Source organism: Sapajus apella, unplaced genomic scaffold (assembly GCF_009761245.1).
Source record: "Sapajus apella isolate SASKATOON/1434 unplaced genomic scaffold, GSC_monkey_1.0 scaffold36, whole genome shotgun sequence".
Taxonomy (NCBI): domain Eukaryota; kingdom Metazoa; phylum Chordata; class Mammalia; order Primates; family Cebidae; genus Sapajus; species Sapajus apella.
The window spans coordinates 19,223,888-19,240,344 of record NW_022436976.1 but is presented as its reverse complement, the minus strand read 5'-3'; the positions used below and the strand labels follow the sequence as shown (position 1 = coordinate 19,240,344).

General features: G+C 36.3%; 1 protein-coding gene across 35 annotated transcripts in view; it reads left to right on the top strand.

The window, feature by feature from the left end:
* Nucleotides 1–15,896, top strand: part of SGIP1 (SH3GL interacting endocytic adaptor 1) — a 221,461-nt gene extending 205,565 nt beyond the window's left edge. For 25 of the 35 annotated variants that reach the window (XM_032296686.1, XM_032296679.1, XM_032296675.1 and 22 more), the window contains 6 exons: nt 658–813; nt 5,648–5,780; nt 10,562–10,764; nt 11,762–11,826; nt 12,372–12,536; nt 13,873–15,896. In XM_032296686.1, the coding sequence (XP_032152577.1) occupies nt 658–813; nt 5,648–5,780; nt 10,562–10,764; nt 11,762–11,826; nt 12,372–12,536; nt 13,873–13,895 (745 nt within the window). In that variant the 3' untranslated portion in view covers nt 13,896–15,896. The remainder of the gene's footprint in view (nt 1–657; nt 814–5,647; nt 5,781–10,561; nt 10,765–11,761; nt 11,827–12,371; nt 12,537–13,872) is intronic. The other 10 variants (XM_032296691.1, XM_032296697.1, XM_032296701.1 and 7 more) reach the window with 4 other exon arrangements.
* The last annotated feature ends 561 nt before the right edge of the window (nt 15,897–16,457 follow it).

Here is a 16,457-nt window from a genome sequence, read left to right as displayed (position 1 = left end):
AGAAAAATATAAATCATTCTATCATCAAGACACATGAACTGGCATGTTCATTGCAGTACTATTTGCAATAGCTAAAACACAGAATCAACCTAAATGCCCATCAGTGGCAGACTAGATAAAGAAAATGTGTTACAGATACACCATGGAATACTACGCAGCTATTAAAAAGAATGAGATCTTGTTCTTTGCAGGAACATGGATGGAACTGGAGGCCATTATCCTTCACAAACCAACACAGAAACAGAAACAAACACCACACCACATGTTCTTACTTATAAGTGGGGGCTGAATAATGAGAACACATGGACAGAAAGAGGGGAACAACAGAAACTGGGCCTACTTGAGGGAGAAGGATGGGAGAAAAGAAAGGTTCAGGAAAAAAAAAAAAACCTATCAGATACTACGCTTGGTACCCAGGTGACAAAATAATCCGTACACCAAACCCCCAAGTCACATGTTTGCCAAAATAACAAACCTGCACATGTACTCCTGAAGCTAAAAGAGAAGTTAAAGTATTTTTTAATGGAATTGTAAAAAGCCTGCCTTTCATCTATTCTGTTGTTTAACATTGCCTCGTAAATTTTTTTTCACAGTGGTTTTGATTCAGTGTGTTGACATGGGTTTTCTCTCTCTTTCCTCTCTGTTTTGATATGCCAGATGTATCGTTAAGATTACTGGAGAAATGGTGTTGTCCTTTCCTGCTGGCATCACCAGACACTTTGCCAACAACCCATCCCCAGCTGCTCTGACTTTTCGGGTGATAAATTTCAGCAGGTTAGAACACGTCCTGCCAAACCCCCAACTTCTCTGCTGGTAAATATGATTTTGCATAAATTTTTCAGAGATATAGGTGGCTTAGTACTTTGTACTTAGATGAGGAATATATCTTTTCAAGAGAGTCGCACTGTAATGAAATTACCACCACTCAGATATATTTGTAGATTCAGACACAGAACTTTTACCAGCCACCAAAATTCATTGCGGGTGATTGTGTGTGTATATGTGTGACTGCATATGCATATATGTATTGTAATGGCCAACTATCTCAAGTGGTTAGAGAGAATCAGAGTAAGAAAATCTGTATCGGCAACAGTTTATTCTTGTCTGCTTCACTTATTATCAATAGGCAGCGGATAACGATGGTGGGAAATTAGCCAAATAACAAGAATGAATTCCTTTCATTGTATGAGCATCTTTTTATTTTATTTATTTTTTTTTTTTGAGATGGAGTCTTGTTCTATTGCCTAGGCTAGAGTGCAGTGGCACCATCTCAGCTCACTGCAACTTCCGTCTCCCGGGTTCAAGTGATTCTCCTGCCTGAGCCTCCCAAGTAGCTGGGATTACAGGTGCCTGCCACCACGCCTGGCTAATTTTTGTATTTTTAGTAGAGATGGGGTTTTGCCATGTTGGCAAGGCTGGTCTCAAACTCCTGACCTCAGGTGATCTGCCCACCTTAGCCTCACAAAGTGCTAGAATTACAGCCATGAGCCACTGTGCCTGGCCCTCTTTTTAAATCAATTGTTTGTGTATGTCTGTATTTAATAGTTAGAAAATGTGAAAAATTACATTTATGTAAACATAGTTGCCTAAGTTTCCTTTATGTCATACATGTAAAGTTCCATCAAAATAACGATCATTACAATGAAATTGTATTAACTATTAAACCTGAATTTGATGTCTTTATTACTTATATGCACGTGCACAGTAACACAAACCCGCATGCATGCATGCTATTAAAATGATCAATTATACAAGTTAATTATTTGCAGTGAATGCGCAGAAAGGAATCTTCTTGACAGCTTCTCCATCAAGTCCTGATGTTCATCTACAAACCTCTAAGTGGTCACCTTTTTCTTTACTGCAACCTCCCTTGTCTAAGTGACCACTGTCTTTTCCCTGTACCATCACAATTGTTTTCTCCTTCTCTCCCTGAATCCAATCTTGCCCTCTTCAATACACTTTAACAGCCAGGTGGTCTTTTATAAGTAAATCAGGTCATCGTTGTTCACAACTCCCTGGTGGCTTGACATTACACCTGTCCCAGAATCTAAACGTGGGGCCCTGAGTGGTTTACCTTGCCTACTTCCCTGTTCTCATCTCCCACCATCCTGCCTCAGAATCCTTTTAGCTCCAGCAAGACCTGCCAATCTCAGAAACAGGCTGAGTCCTTTCTCACAATAGGGCTTTGTAGTTCTTGTTTTGCCTGGAATACTGTTTCAACCTTCTTCACCTGACTCCAACGCATCCTTTAGTCTCAGCTCTACTCTGCCTCTCGGACTATCCCATTCTCCTCCCCACATCTCCACCGACCAGCCCCAAACTATTAGCTTGGTGCAAAAGTAATTGTGGTTTCCAAACACCACATGTTCTCATTCATAGGCAGGTGTTGAACAATGAGAACACATGGGCACAGGGAGGGGAACATCATACACTGGGGTCTGTTATGGCGTGGGGGGCTAGGGGAGGGACAGCAGAGGGGGTGCGGGGAGGTTGGAGAGGGATAACACTGGGAGAAATGCCTGGTGTAGATGGCGGGGGGATGGAGACAGCAAACCACCATGGCATGTGTGTACCTATGCAACAATCCTGCAAGATCTGTACATGTACCCCAGAACTTAAAGTACAATAAAAAAATTAAAAAGTAATTGTGGTTTCTACCATTACTTTTTTTTTTTTTTCTGAGAGAGAGTCTCACTCTGTCACCCAGGCTGGAGTGCTGTGGCACAGACTCGGCTCACTGCAACCTCTGCCTCCCGGGTTCAAGTGATTCTGCTGCCTCAGCCCTCCGAGTAGCTGGGATTACAGGTGCCTGTCACCATGCCCAGGTAGAGACGAGGTTTCACCATGTTGGCCAGGATAGTCTCTAACTCCTGATCTTAGGTGATCCACCTGCCTCGGCCTCCCAAAGTGCTGGGATTACAGGCTTGAGCCACCATGCCGAGCTTTTACCATTACGTTTAAATGGCAAAAACTGCAATTACTTTTGCACCCCCTTGTTATTCTCTCTAAAGGTACCTGTTCTTTTCCTTTGTAGCACTTACTACAGTTAATAATGACATATCTATTTGTGTTTCTTCATTCAACCATCTCGCCCACAAGACTGTGCAAGCCATGAGGGAATGGAACAAGTCTCTTAATTCAAATTATTGCTTCAGTTTCCCTCTGTGTTTACGCTGTGCATGTTCAACCAGTTTAATTTTCAAGGTTTCTCCATCTGAAATTAGGAATTATGTGCTAATATCTTGCCAGTTTGTTTGTAAATATGACTGGTGTGATAGTTACAACTTTTGTTGCATTTTTAGGCAGTAACATTGCCAAGTTCTCAGGCATATGTGCAAGAGTTATATACATATATTAACATATTGGTCTGATAAATAGAATCAAATATCACTCAGAATGGTTTTATTTAACAAAATATTATATAGACCATTGAATTATTATTTGCAAAAGTTAAAAAAAAAACAGAAATGAAATATATTCCATTAATTTGAATCTTATGAACTCTAAATACTTGATCCCTGTAACAGGGCTGTGATGAGTGACCATTTAGTCATCTATAGTCTCTTTAGTTAGCAGTGCAACCCACTGCCATGACCACCACAGCCATCCCCAGTTTTTAAAAGGCATTGTTGACCACACATTATTTTAGATTGCAGTACGAGCCTTCAGTGTCTATCATCAACCAATTGTTTCCTTCATGTTTACTGAGGAAGACTTCATATGTCGCCGTGGCCCCTGGAAACATTTAGGTTTGCAATCCTTATGACAGGGGCCACATTCAAGTTTATATCTACTTTTTTCTTATGAAAAAAGCTTGCTTGTTACAAAAATATTCGGGAACAATTGTCAACTCCAGTATGACGCCGAAGAATGCTCAAGGCTTCTTGAGCATTTAAGAATTTCATCTCTGTGTAAGCATTTGATTAGCAAAGCATTCTTGAATATTTATTAAAGCAGGTTCTCTAAGAAATTATCACAGACCTATGGCAGCCTATTTTGCTATTAAACTCAGCAAATGCTGTAAAATAGTATTATATAATTGAGGGTTTCCCAATTATTCAAATCTACTTAGTGTACATTAATGACATGTTGCTGGATATTAATTCCGAGCCTCTGTTTTGGCATAGTGGGAAAGTGTGACCTGTACAACCAGTATGGGCTGGGATCAAGCTCTGTTTCTTATTCGCTGCATGACCTTAAGCAAATCACTTAATTTCACTGACCCTCTGTTACTCTTATCTCCTGCCTGCTTGTGTAGCGACAGCTCTGGGAACTTGGGTAGCTTAGATGCTTTTCAATCTAAAAAACCTGGACAGCCCTTTCAGCATCCCTAGCTCAGCTGACCAGGGGCAAAGTCTTAAGTGCCAGGTGTATTTTCCACCCCCTTTCTCCATTCCCAGAGTCAAAGAGCTTTACCTTGTCCTCAGTAACCTTCTACCAGAGACAACAAAACCACGCTGGTCACACTGAGACTTGGGCACCCTTTCCTAACAGACTAGTGGCGGTTTTAAGGCCCTAGTGTTTTTTTACTCAACTCTTGATTTGTGTGACTTCTGGAAGCTGAATCATAGCAACTTACTTTTGACCTGTTTTTTTCACAGTTTCACTGTGTCAGCCTTCTCCCTTCTCAACCCCTAATTTTCTCTTTTTATAACAAGTTTGCTCATCTTTAAAATCAAAGACAATAATTCTCCCTTTGCAGGGTAGATTTTAATGCAATAGTTTATAATGCCTAGCATAATTTCTTAAGCACCTATTATATGCTGTTGCACTATATAGGATATTCTGAAAGTGAAGTGTCAGCAAATGTGTTGTGTGACAAGTAACTGAATCACTTGGGGCCTCAGTTCCTCATTATATGGGAAGTAAGTCGGATATCTGTATATTCTTGCCTATTCTTTTTTTTCATTGAGATGAGCATTTGCAAGATAGATTTGGTAAGTGGTCTGTATTCAGGCCTCTGACCAAAGCTAAGACTCTCAGAAGGATATAAAACTCCTTAGCTTGTAAAGACTGCACTTTTCTTCTGTGTTATAATATCATGATTACTATCATTTAAGCTCCAGGATCATGTTGTAAGTGAAGGGAAATCTTTGATGATTTAGATACTTATGGATGAACTATTATGTATGCTGAAAGGTAGACTGGTAATTTTAGTATCACTCTTTTCTGCTTAATTGGTGATAAAGATCATGTTTACATTTGGCCAAATATTTCACTGGATAATTTCCGAGGCATTGCTACTCAAAGTAATTCAAAAGAAAATAAATGTATTCAGTTCCTTAATTGTATTAACTGACTAATTTAGAGAAAACTGGTGCTGTAGAAAGGGCTATGAAGTTTGAGTTAATAAATAATTCACTCTTTAAAGCTCCCAGTTATCACTGTGATTAGTTAGTATTACTGGGCACTCACTGAGATTGATAGCAAGACAACAGCTCCTCCCTGTGGATTAATCTACCGTCATGATATCATTCAGAACTGTATTTGTATGAAAACCACAGTACTGTTAATAGATTCATAATAATTTCTACAAATAGTCAAAAGATGACACTAGATATCAGATGACAATTTGCTAAGCTGCTTCTTGTGGGATTTTGATTTGTTATTAGATGCTACTCAATCATTTTTCTTCCCAAATGAACAGTGATAATACACAAAATGATGCCAACACCAAGGAATTCTGGGTAAATATGCCAAATTTGATGACTCACCTAAAGAAAGTGTCTGAACAAAAACCCCAGGCTACATATTATAACGTCGACATGCTCAAATATCAGGTAAGCCTATTTACATGGTACAGATTTCTTTCACATGACATATTTGTTTTCTAAATTACCTACTATTGAATAAAAGTAACTGAAGTAACACTTCTTTTAACATTATTTAAAAGCTATAATTCATTTATTTAAATGGAAACTTCAAAAGACAACTTGGGGACTACTGACAAAAAATATTCATACATATTCTTATTAGCTTAAGCTTACAAGTAAAATATTTTATCACAAAATTAGAGAAATGTGCCACAAAAAAATGAAGTTGCAGAACATTATACCAATTAAGATTATAAATTTATACTGATAAACCAGATAATTATAATTTTGTTAAGAACATTACTATACTAAAACCTCTTATTTTAAATGATTCAATGTAAACAATCTGCTTTTGTTTTTCTAGTAAGATAGTCCTATGAAAGGATTCTAATAAAATCTAACATTAAAAAATAGTTCAATAATAAAAGAATATTTGATACGTATAGTACAATATATGCAAACTTTATTTTTATATCTGGGATTGCCTTTACCTCAAATTATTATTGATAGTAAATAATCCTAATTCCTACCTGGATCCTATAGTGCCTGAGTCTCTCACTGATTCCCAGCCACTTGACTGCCTATATTTTTTGGGGTTTTTTTGAGACGGAGTCTCACCCTGTCGCCCAGGCTGGAGTGCAGTGGCACAATCTCAGCTCACTGTAATTTCTGTCTCCCGTGTTCAAGCAATTCTCCTGCCTCAGCCTCCTGAGTAGCTAGGATTACAGGTGTGCACCACCACACCCAGCTAGTTTTTTGTATTTTTAGTAGAGATGGGGTTTCACCATGTTAGCTATGCTGATCTGGAACACCTGGCCTCAGGTTATCTGCCCACCTTGGCCTCCCAAAGTGCTGGTGCGTGAGCCACCACACCCACCAACTGCCTAGATTTTGTTACACTTTTTTTTTCATTGACAGGTATAATTGTATGTCTGTATTAGGTACAATATGATATTTTGAATATATGTACATTGTAGAATGACTAAATTCAACTAATTAACATATGCATTACCTCACATAGTTATTTTTGTAATGAGAACACTTTACATTCACTCTCTTTAGCATTTTTTAAGAAAACAGTATATGATTATTAACTGTAGTCACCATATTACACAATCGATCTCTGGAATTTGTTCCTCCTATCTAACTGAAATTTTGTGTCCTTTGACTAATATCTCCCCAAACAAACCCCCACCTCCACCACTGCCACCACCTCAGCCTCTGGTAACTGCCATTCTACTCTCTGATTCTATCAGATCAACTTTTATTTTTATTTTATTTTATTTAGTTAGTTTTTTTGAGACAAAGTCTCACTCTGTTGCCCAAGCTGGAGTGCAGTGGCACAATCTTGCCTTATAGCAACCTCCACCTCCCGGGTTCAAGCAATTCTCCTGCCTCAGCCTCCCATTTAGCTGGGATTACAGGCATGCATCACCATGCCTGGATAATTTTTGTATTTTCAGTAGAGAAGGGGTTTCGTCATCTTGGCCAGGCTGGTCTCAAACTCCTGGCCTCAGGTCATCCACCCACCTTGGCCTCCCAAAGCACCACTGTGCCCAGCCAAGATCAACTTTCAAATATTTCACATAAGAGTGAGATAATGTGGCATTGGTCTTTCTGTGCCTGGATTATTTCATTTACCATATTTTTAATCCATTATAATTTTTTATTAAATATGTTCAGATTATTTTTCTTAAAATGAAGAAACTAGTACTTTAATAAAAATCAGAATATCTCAAACTTGGCTGTATTTCTCAGTCACCAAGGAACTTGTAATTAAATGCTGGTTCTGAATTGATGCTAAAAACAAATATATATATGTATATATATAGTTAAATATAATAAATATTAATAACATGTTATATGATTACATTATATAATTATATATAGTATGTTATATAATTATATTAGGTATTATATTGTATGTTATAAATAAATATTATATAATATATAATGTGTTATAAATATATAATGTATATCATATCATAAATAAATATTTATTTAGATTATTTAAAGATAATATTATATATATATGTGTGTGTGTGTGTGTGTGTGTGTGTGTGTGTGTGGTGTTAGGGCCTAGCAGATATATATATATATATTAAATATACATCTATTTTATTTTATTGGCTTAGAATGCAACCCAGGTATCTGTACTTTATACAAGTTCCTCAAGAGATTTTATGCATCCTATGCTTTGAAAAACATTTATTTAAAATGTTGTAAGGAAACCATGTAAAGTAAAATGTCTATATAATGGTACATTTTCCAAAAATGCAAAAGAATATAATTTTTTCTTGTGAGAATAGTATCTACTCTTTGAACATCACGGATAATACTTACTAATATATAATGTGGCATAAATTCATCACTTATAAATTAAAATATAATAGAAAACACATTTTATTTAGCTTTTTCCCAAAATATTTAAATATGCTTAGTGAGAAATGAAAGGAAATAAGAAAAGAAAACTCTAAATGTGATTTTTTTCTCTGAATGAGAAGTTAAATTCCAAGGCAGAAGGCAAATTTCATGCATGGTTTGTATCCCCAAAGTGTGGAAATAGGATGGCAGTTCTTCACCTTCGTGGACTCTATGTACACTGCATGTACATTTTCACTTCAGATTAAATGTTTGTTTGAAATTTTAAAATCCTGTGGAGTTTTTTTTAATTGCTGTGTTTGTTATTAAGTAAATCTAGAAAGTAGATAGAATTCACCTATTGCAATAAGAGCTTTGTGTAAAGTATTAAAATGTAGGCAAGGTCCAGGTGTAGTACTAGAAAGTAGGCAAGGTCTGGGATTACACCTGTAATCCTAGCACTGTTCTAGGCTGAGGCAGGAGGATCACTTGAATCCAGGAGTTTGAGACCAGCTTCGGCAACACTGGGAGACCCCATCTCTATTCTTTTTAAATAAATAAATAAATAATGCATAAGCAAGATACTGAATTCTGGAAGTAAGTCAGCTTTCTACTGGCCACTGACCTTGGTTGCTTTATATTCCAAAACCTCAGTTTCCTTATGTAAGAGTAAAAATGATATCTACCTATTTTATAGGTTGCTATAATAAGCTAACAGCCTAATATATTTCAAAGTACTTTATGAAATGTAAACAGCCCTAGACTTGCTGTTTTATTTTAACATGTGCTCTGAAGAATTCCTTTGCTGTTGCTTACCTGTCTTTTTGTTGTTGTTTTTCAACAATGCAAGGAATTGGGTGGAGAAGCACAACCAGCATTTTGTGGAATTGCCCTTAAATTGCAGCGTGTTTAGTTGCAATTTATATTACAACTAAATAATGGCCCCGTAGCATCCCCCCAGAAACTAGAACAATCAAAAACACATTTTCATATACCCAAAAAGCACCTTCCCAGGTAGAGGAACTATAATCAGGTTGAGAACTACCACTGAGGACAGAGTCCAGAAAATGGGGTGGGGGAGGGATATTGCTCTGCTTTTGATCCGCTTTAGTTAATAGATTTTTAAATAAATGTTTGTCTGCAGAAAGCATTATGCTGCCAATAATATTTAAAGTTTAAAAACTATAATGGTTAACTAGTCTAAATTGTCATCAAAAGCCATATCTTTCATTTTATAAAAGAACTCATTTTGGGTCTTGTTTCTGCCATGACCACTCCTGCCTTGAAAGTTCAACCTGCCTTCAGGACCCTTCTCCATGGCGACCATATGCACAAACATTTCCTAGACAGCTGTTTATATCATTCGAAATCAGCAAATCTCATCATACTCCATGAATAAAAATCCAAGGGCATAGTTACCACTCATCTGATCCCTGCAATGTACATGTACGTATGAGAGGTGACTCTCTTGGAGACTTATTTGCCACCATAATGAACAATTGAGAATTGTAACACTGTAAATTTTTCACTGTGGACTCAGAATTCACATCAATATTATTGCCTTTAGATAAATGTTTGTTTTTTCTTCAAACCTGGTGGGGTTTTTTTAAGTCAATCTCACAGTTGATTCTAATTAGTATTGACAGTAGATTCTAGCACTGTAGCACTTTCAGCTAGAGGAATCCCAAAGGAAGTAAGGGAAGTAAATTCCTTTGGAATTTGCCACAGTAAGGACTTGAAACCAGGTGTAAAATCCCAAAGCAGTAATAATAACCTACCTTAGTCTAGCTCATTGGTTTGTTGTTGAAGAGCAAATATGGTAAGAATATTAAAGGTAACACTTACCAAAATGTAATTCCTTAGTGTGTGCCAGGCATCCTGCTGAGTGTTTCACAAAAAACATCTCCTTCAATCTTCCTGACAACCCCGTGGGTAAATATTATTTTTATAATTCCCATTTAGCAGATGAGGAAAGAAAAGAAGCTCAGAGAGGTTTAAGAACTTGTCCAAGATCACTTAGCTTGTAAGTGGAATGGCAGAATCAGAACTCACACCCACGACTGTCTAGCTTCTCGGCCTCAGCTCCTGGCCAGCCTGCTAGTCACCTCCTTAACTGACATGAAGTGTATTGGAAACTCCAAAGTGCTACAGAGACTCTCGTAGCTGCTTTCGTGTTTTTAGTCTGTAATGGTTTACCTGAAGCACCCAGCTCTCTCTCACAACACCCTTCATGCTGCCTCTCACTCATGGTTGCTTGTGAGCAGCATAAAAAACATTATGACATTTTGATGTCTAAGAACATCCCTGTGGGAGAAAATCATAGCTTCTGGTTTGGTTTCAGATTATTGGTCAAACCTTAAATATTCTCTTTCCTGTCATTTGGCAAGGTGTCTGCCCAGGGTATTCAGTCCACGCCTCTGAACCTGGCAGTGAATTGGCGATGTGAGCCTGCAAGCACTGACCTGCGCATAGATTACAAATACAACACAGATGCAATGACCACCGCCGTGGCCCTCAACAATGTGCAGTTCCTGGTCCCCATCGACGGAGGCGTAACCAAGCTCCAGGCAGTGCTCCCACCAGCAGTCTGGTATGAAGCCTTCTATTCTCTCAACCGCGGGGCTCCTCTGGGTCAAGGGGTCACAGACTTCTTAGCACTTGTGTTTCCTGTAGGAGGAGATGACAGCAGTCCTGTGTGTTGGGGTTCAGGGCAGAAAGTAGAAACCGCTGGTATCTATTTTAAGCAAAAACTAATTCAACGGGGACTTCAATGCTTACGTAATGGTGGAAGTGCGAAAGGAATAGACTGGATGTCTAAACATGCCTCCCAGACCTCTGCCGAACTGGCCTGCCACAATCCGGGGAAGGAGAGAAATCAGAAGGCTTCCTGTAGGACCACTGAATTCAAGAAGCCAGAGCTGTAACTCTGATCCTAGGACCAGCAAACACCTATTGGCACCTCCTTAAGTGCTTCTCGGCACCCCCAAACCAGAGGCTAGAGTGGACTGTAGGACCTAATTTGTACCTAGGACCCTAACTGCAAAGGCCTCTGAGAAATGTAGTGTTTCATTTTCTAGCCTCTGAACTATAAAAGGCACACTAGAGAAAGCAAGGGTCTAGAAACTGAACAGATTCATTGTGCCTATATCATCTGCTATAAAGGACTTGTTCTAGAAAGAGCACTTCATTTTTTCCATATGACTGTCACAAGCAAAAAGCAGAATTTGTTTTAAAGATGAATGTCAGCCAGATCATGACCCCAATTTTAATTACTTTAATTAATTGATTAATACTCTCATCTGTCTTCCCATGTATCTGTTTTAGCAGATGTATATGAAAAAAATTATTTAACTCCACTTTGTCCTCTAAATGTACATCTCATGGTGGTCTAGCTAGTTACAATAAGGTCAGGTAAAAGAGAGATTTATGTATGTCTGGGAGGGGAGAGAGAGACAGAGAATTTTTGAATTGTAGTGAAACTTTTCAAGATCTAGTTTTAAAAATTAATACTACCCAGAAAAAAACATGGCATCCACTAAACAAAAACCCTTGCATATGCAAAAACTTTTTACCTAATTTATTTTTAGGAATGCTGAACAACAAAGAATATTGTGGAAGATTCCTGATATCTCTCAGAAGTCAGAAAACGGAGGTAATGAAATCACAAGCTTATTTTATTTAACATGTAAAACTAAAATAGCTTTTAGGTATTTGCCAACTATTACCCAAAACATGTAGCAATAAAAACAAACAGAATATTTCATTCCATTTTTGCATTTACTTATTTCAATTAATAAAAGCAAAAAATTCAAAATTCTTCAGTGAATTCTCTTTTCCGTTTTCTACAGACTCCATATCAAACAAACTATAGTTCAGTCCTCTTAAGGAGTCATGTTTCTATCCTGTGTCAGATTCCACACTCAAGGATTAGATATTTTTCACTCTCCCCAGATATTAATTATAGGCTGGAAATTACAAGGGCTTCAACGTAGCACATCTTCAAATTTTGAGGTACCATCTAACGGAAGTAGACTGTTACCAGTGTGCAAATAGAGTTGCTCATAATATTCAATGATAAATTTCATTTAATCACCATTTTGTCAATAAAGTCTGCTTTTGTATGTTCTTTTGAATGCAATGTTCGAAATTACATCCAGAATATTATGTTGACTGTTACCTTGTAATACTTTTTTTTAGGGGTGGGTTCTTTGTTGGCAAGATTTCAGTTAGCAGAAGGCCCAAGCAAACCTTCTCCATTAGTTGTGCAGTTCACAAGTGAAGGAAGCACCCTTTCTGGCTGTGACATTGAACTTGTTGGAGCAGGGTATCGATTTTCACTCATCAAGAAAAGGTTTGCTGCAGGTAAATGAGTATCTCGATTTTTTTCATTTGCAAAAATAATGCTGCCTTGACTACTCTTCCTTAAGAGGAATAGGTTGTGATTTTCTCATCTTTTTCCTCCACCTCTTTCCCACTTTCAACTCCCATCCCAATTAGAAAACAAACCAATTATTGAATGAAATAGAAATAGGACAATGAAATAGAAATCCGAAGTCAGGAGGCTCTGGCTACTCATCCTAACACTGTTTCTTAAGTGGGGCTAGCCAGTTGTTCCAAGTATATAGATTGGTATACTCAGGTTAATGGAGTAAATCCTATCTTTATTATATTGACAAACTAGATAAATATTGTTTGCCGTTTGCCTTTTTTTTTTTTTTTTTTTTTTTTTTTGGAGACAGAGTCTTGCTCTATCGCCCAGGCTGGAGTGCAGTGGTGCAATCTCGGCTCACTGCAATCTCCCCATCCTGGGATCGAGCAATTCTCCTGCCTTAGCCTCCCGAGTAGCTGGGACTACTGGTGCACGCCACCATGCTGGCTAATTTTTTGTATTTTAGTAGAGACGGGGTTTCACCATGTTGCCGGGCTGGTCTCCAACTCCTGAGCTCAGGCAATCTGCCCGCCTTGGCCTCCCAAAGTGCTAGGATTGCAGGTATGAGCCATCGTGCCCAGCCTTGCCTTTTAATTTATTTCCCACCTGAAAACTTTTTGTTCTCTGAAAAGGCTTCATAGAGTTTAGGCTTGTCAGGTTTAGCTGAGATACGGGAGAATCTATTTTTCACTTTGAGTTATTGCAAACTGAAAGAATCTAGGTCACAGATCAAAACTTGTCACCCAAAAGCTGAATACGGCCATGAGACAGGTTTTATTTAGCACAAAATACAGAGTTTTGTTTTGTTTTTTAATTGGGGGAGAGGAACTCTCTAATACTAGAGTGATTATACTTTTCAGAGATTTGCTGGAATAAATCCTGTTTTTTCAATGTTTATTATACTGGTGTGATTATTGATTATACCCCTTTCACTCTAAAAAATGATCCAAGTTGGAAAATAAGTTATATGAGCACCCTTTCTAAAGTAAGTTGGATTCTCACATCCAGAAATAAATCTCCCAATCTATTCTGGGCAAAACCCAAACCTCTGCAAAATGTTGATCTATGAAAATGTGAAAAGGCAACTAGCTGATCTGAAAAATTGAAAATTGATTTGGAAACTTTATGTATCTTTTATTCGTATCGTACCTCTAACATATGCAGTAACCGCTCCTAGGGGCAGGGAAGGAGGAATAGAAAAGTTACCCATATAACAATTACACTATTGAACTAACAGGTAACCTGTCGACATGTTATTTTGTTTTGCAGGAAAATACTTGGCAGATAACTAATAAAATCTCATGCAAGGATTTGGAAGATTCATATATTGGAGAACTGATATATGAGAAACAGGTTTTAATCTGGGTTTAATGAAAACAAACCAATATCTGCACTTGGGATATAGCAGGTGGAAAGTCAATGACTTTCAGCTGTGATTTCCCTCACACAATACCTTGATGACCAGTCCTACAGTATTTGCTTCTAGGTGTAATATTGTTAATGGTTTTAAAATGTAATTATTGTATTTGTAAATTGTACTCTCATTCCAGTAAGGCAGTTAGACACTTGAGTTTTAGCATTTTACCATTCCTGAAATGGATGTAATTTAAACTGTGGTATGTAAATTTAATAGTAGTATTGTTGAATGGCACAATGCTTACAGAGGTAGATTGCATTTTGTCAATATATAAAATTTAAATATAATATTGATAGCTGTCATAAAGGGGGTGCCACATATTAAAGAAACTTAAGTGGAACCAGAAGAAAAAGCAACAAACTTACTTTTCTTCAATCCTTAGTATGTTTTACTCTAGTGCTAAATAGAAATTCTATCTTCAAATGTTTAGTGGGTTAAATTGAGAAACTATTTCAGAAAAAAAATTCTAAGGTTACAGCATATTCCAAAAAAAAGCATTAGTTACCACTTTTTAAAGAGCTTTTTTTTCAAACTGCAAATTTCATAAAAATGCAAACTGTGTAAACAGGGCCTCTTATTTTTATAACTTGTGTAAAAAGGGAAAGCAATTCATATTTAAAGTTTAAGTATATTAAATTATAATCAAGAGTAAAGAAGATGTTGAAGTCTTAACTCCTTGCCCCTCTCTACAGTTTAGCAAATGTGGAGATTGCTGAATAATCAGATGAAAACCAAAATTGTGGTTTTAAGATTTCAAGACTTTCCATAGTTGAACTGGTTAACAACTTTTGATCAATTACTCTGAATAGATAGATGGTCTTACTCATCCAGTATGGAGGAATGATATCTTGCATCTTCCTCTTTACCCACAGGAATCAAAACACTGAGACTGAGAATTTAAAAAAAAAAAAAAAAAAAAAAATCCCCCATTAAAAACAACAAGGAGGGTTTTAATCATTGTTTATGTCATTTGAGAATGGAAAAATAAACTTTATAAATGAAATTCTATTCACATTACTGTGTGATAAATTTCCTTTTGGATGATTAGGATTCATTGTATAAAACTAAATCTTTGCCATTCTCAGAGAATCAAGAGGAGAGTTATCCAAAATGTATGTCATTTCATGGTTGCAAGGTATAATAAAAACTGCAATTATTCAATCTGGTCCCACAATATGAACATTTAGAAAGACGAACTTCTTCAGGAATCTCAGTTGTAAAACCTTCCCTCGTTAAGCTCTGAAAATGATAGTCTTCCTTTAAGTCGTATTTAAACATAAACCAATTTCTATTATAGGTTATGCTGTTAAATAACTATAATTATTAAGTTATTATTTTTATAATTAGTTGTTAAATTTCATTTTATATCCACTCAAATTTAACAAATAATCTTTAGCCCCTTTAAATTTTAGAATCAAATTAAATTTTTAAAGTCTTGCTTCTAAAATGAGATTGTGACTGGCAGTTGTTTATAGTGAAATTTTTTAATTAATCTTTGTACTCCTCTATGAGTGCTTGCTACCAAGAGACTGTTCAAAATGATTTGTTTTACCTCGGAAAAATTCTTACTATTCAACAAACTCTCTGTTGGCTCCCTAAAGCAGTCTGGTGTTGAAGCTTCTTTAAACAAACTAATTAATATACTCCTTTTATGTAAAGGTATCCAATTTGATTTTGAAACCAAAATAGAAAATGCAAGATTTTAAATTCCTTGAAACATGGAATTTATGATGCTAAAATCAATGGAGAGTAAGCAGCAGAAAATTGAGAATTATCCAGCATATGAATATAACAATGTGTTTTTTAAGTAATCAATTCATTTAAAAAATTGAATATTAATACAAAGCATATTAAAAATGTGTACATATTACTGGTTCTCATGTCTTTGTATTTGTATTTTATTTTGTTTTATTTTATATAGATCTAGAATGAATTAGTAATTAAACCCAGGGTTTTTTTCCCAAAAAAATAATTTTATTGATTTTTTAAAATGTAATTAAAAACATAGATTACAGTAATCTCTAACATTATTCAAATGTTTCTAGGGACTAAATTAGAAACTGTGAAGAAATCCTATGATCCCTTAATTGGTCTTTATGAAACAGAATGGGAGTCAGCAATTTCAAAATGATTAAACTTTGAATAACCAGAATCTCAATAGAAAATGTATACCTTCACCTTTCAGAAAAGAGATCAAATAATAACACAATAAGCTGGTATCAGGGATTTGCATTTTGACATTTTGTTTTGTTTTGTTAATTTGATAGGTTATAATATCCTGTTAATCTATATCCACAGTACTGTAGAATAAGCATTCATATCCTGAAAAATGATCCTACGCAATGGAAGAGTCTGTTATTAAAGACATATTAAGTCAGATCATTTATTTATTTTATTCTCAAATCAGAATAAAATAAACTACTATGTATTAAAACGA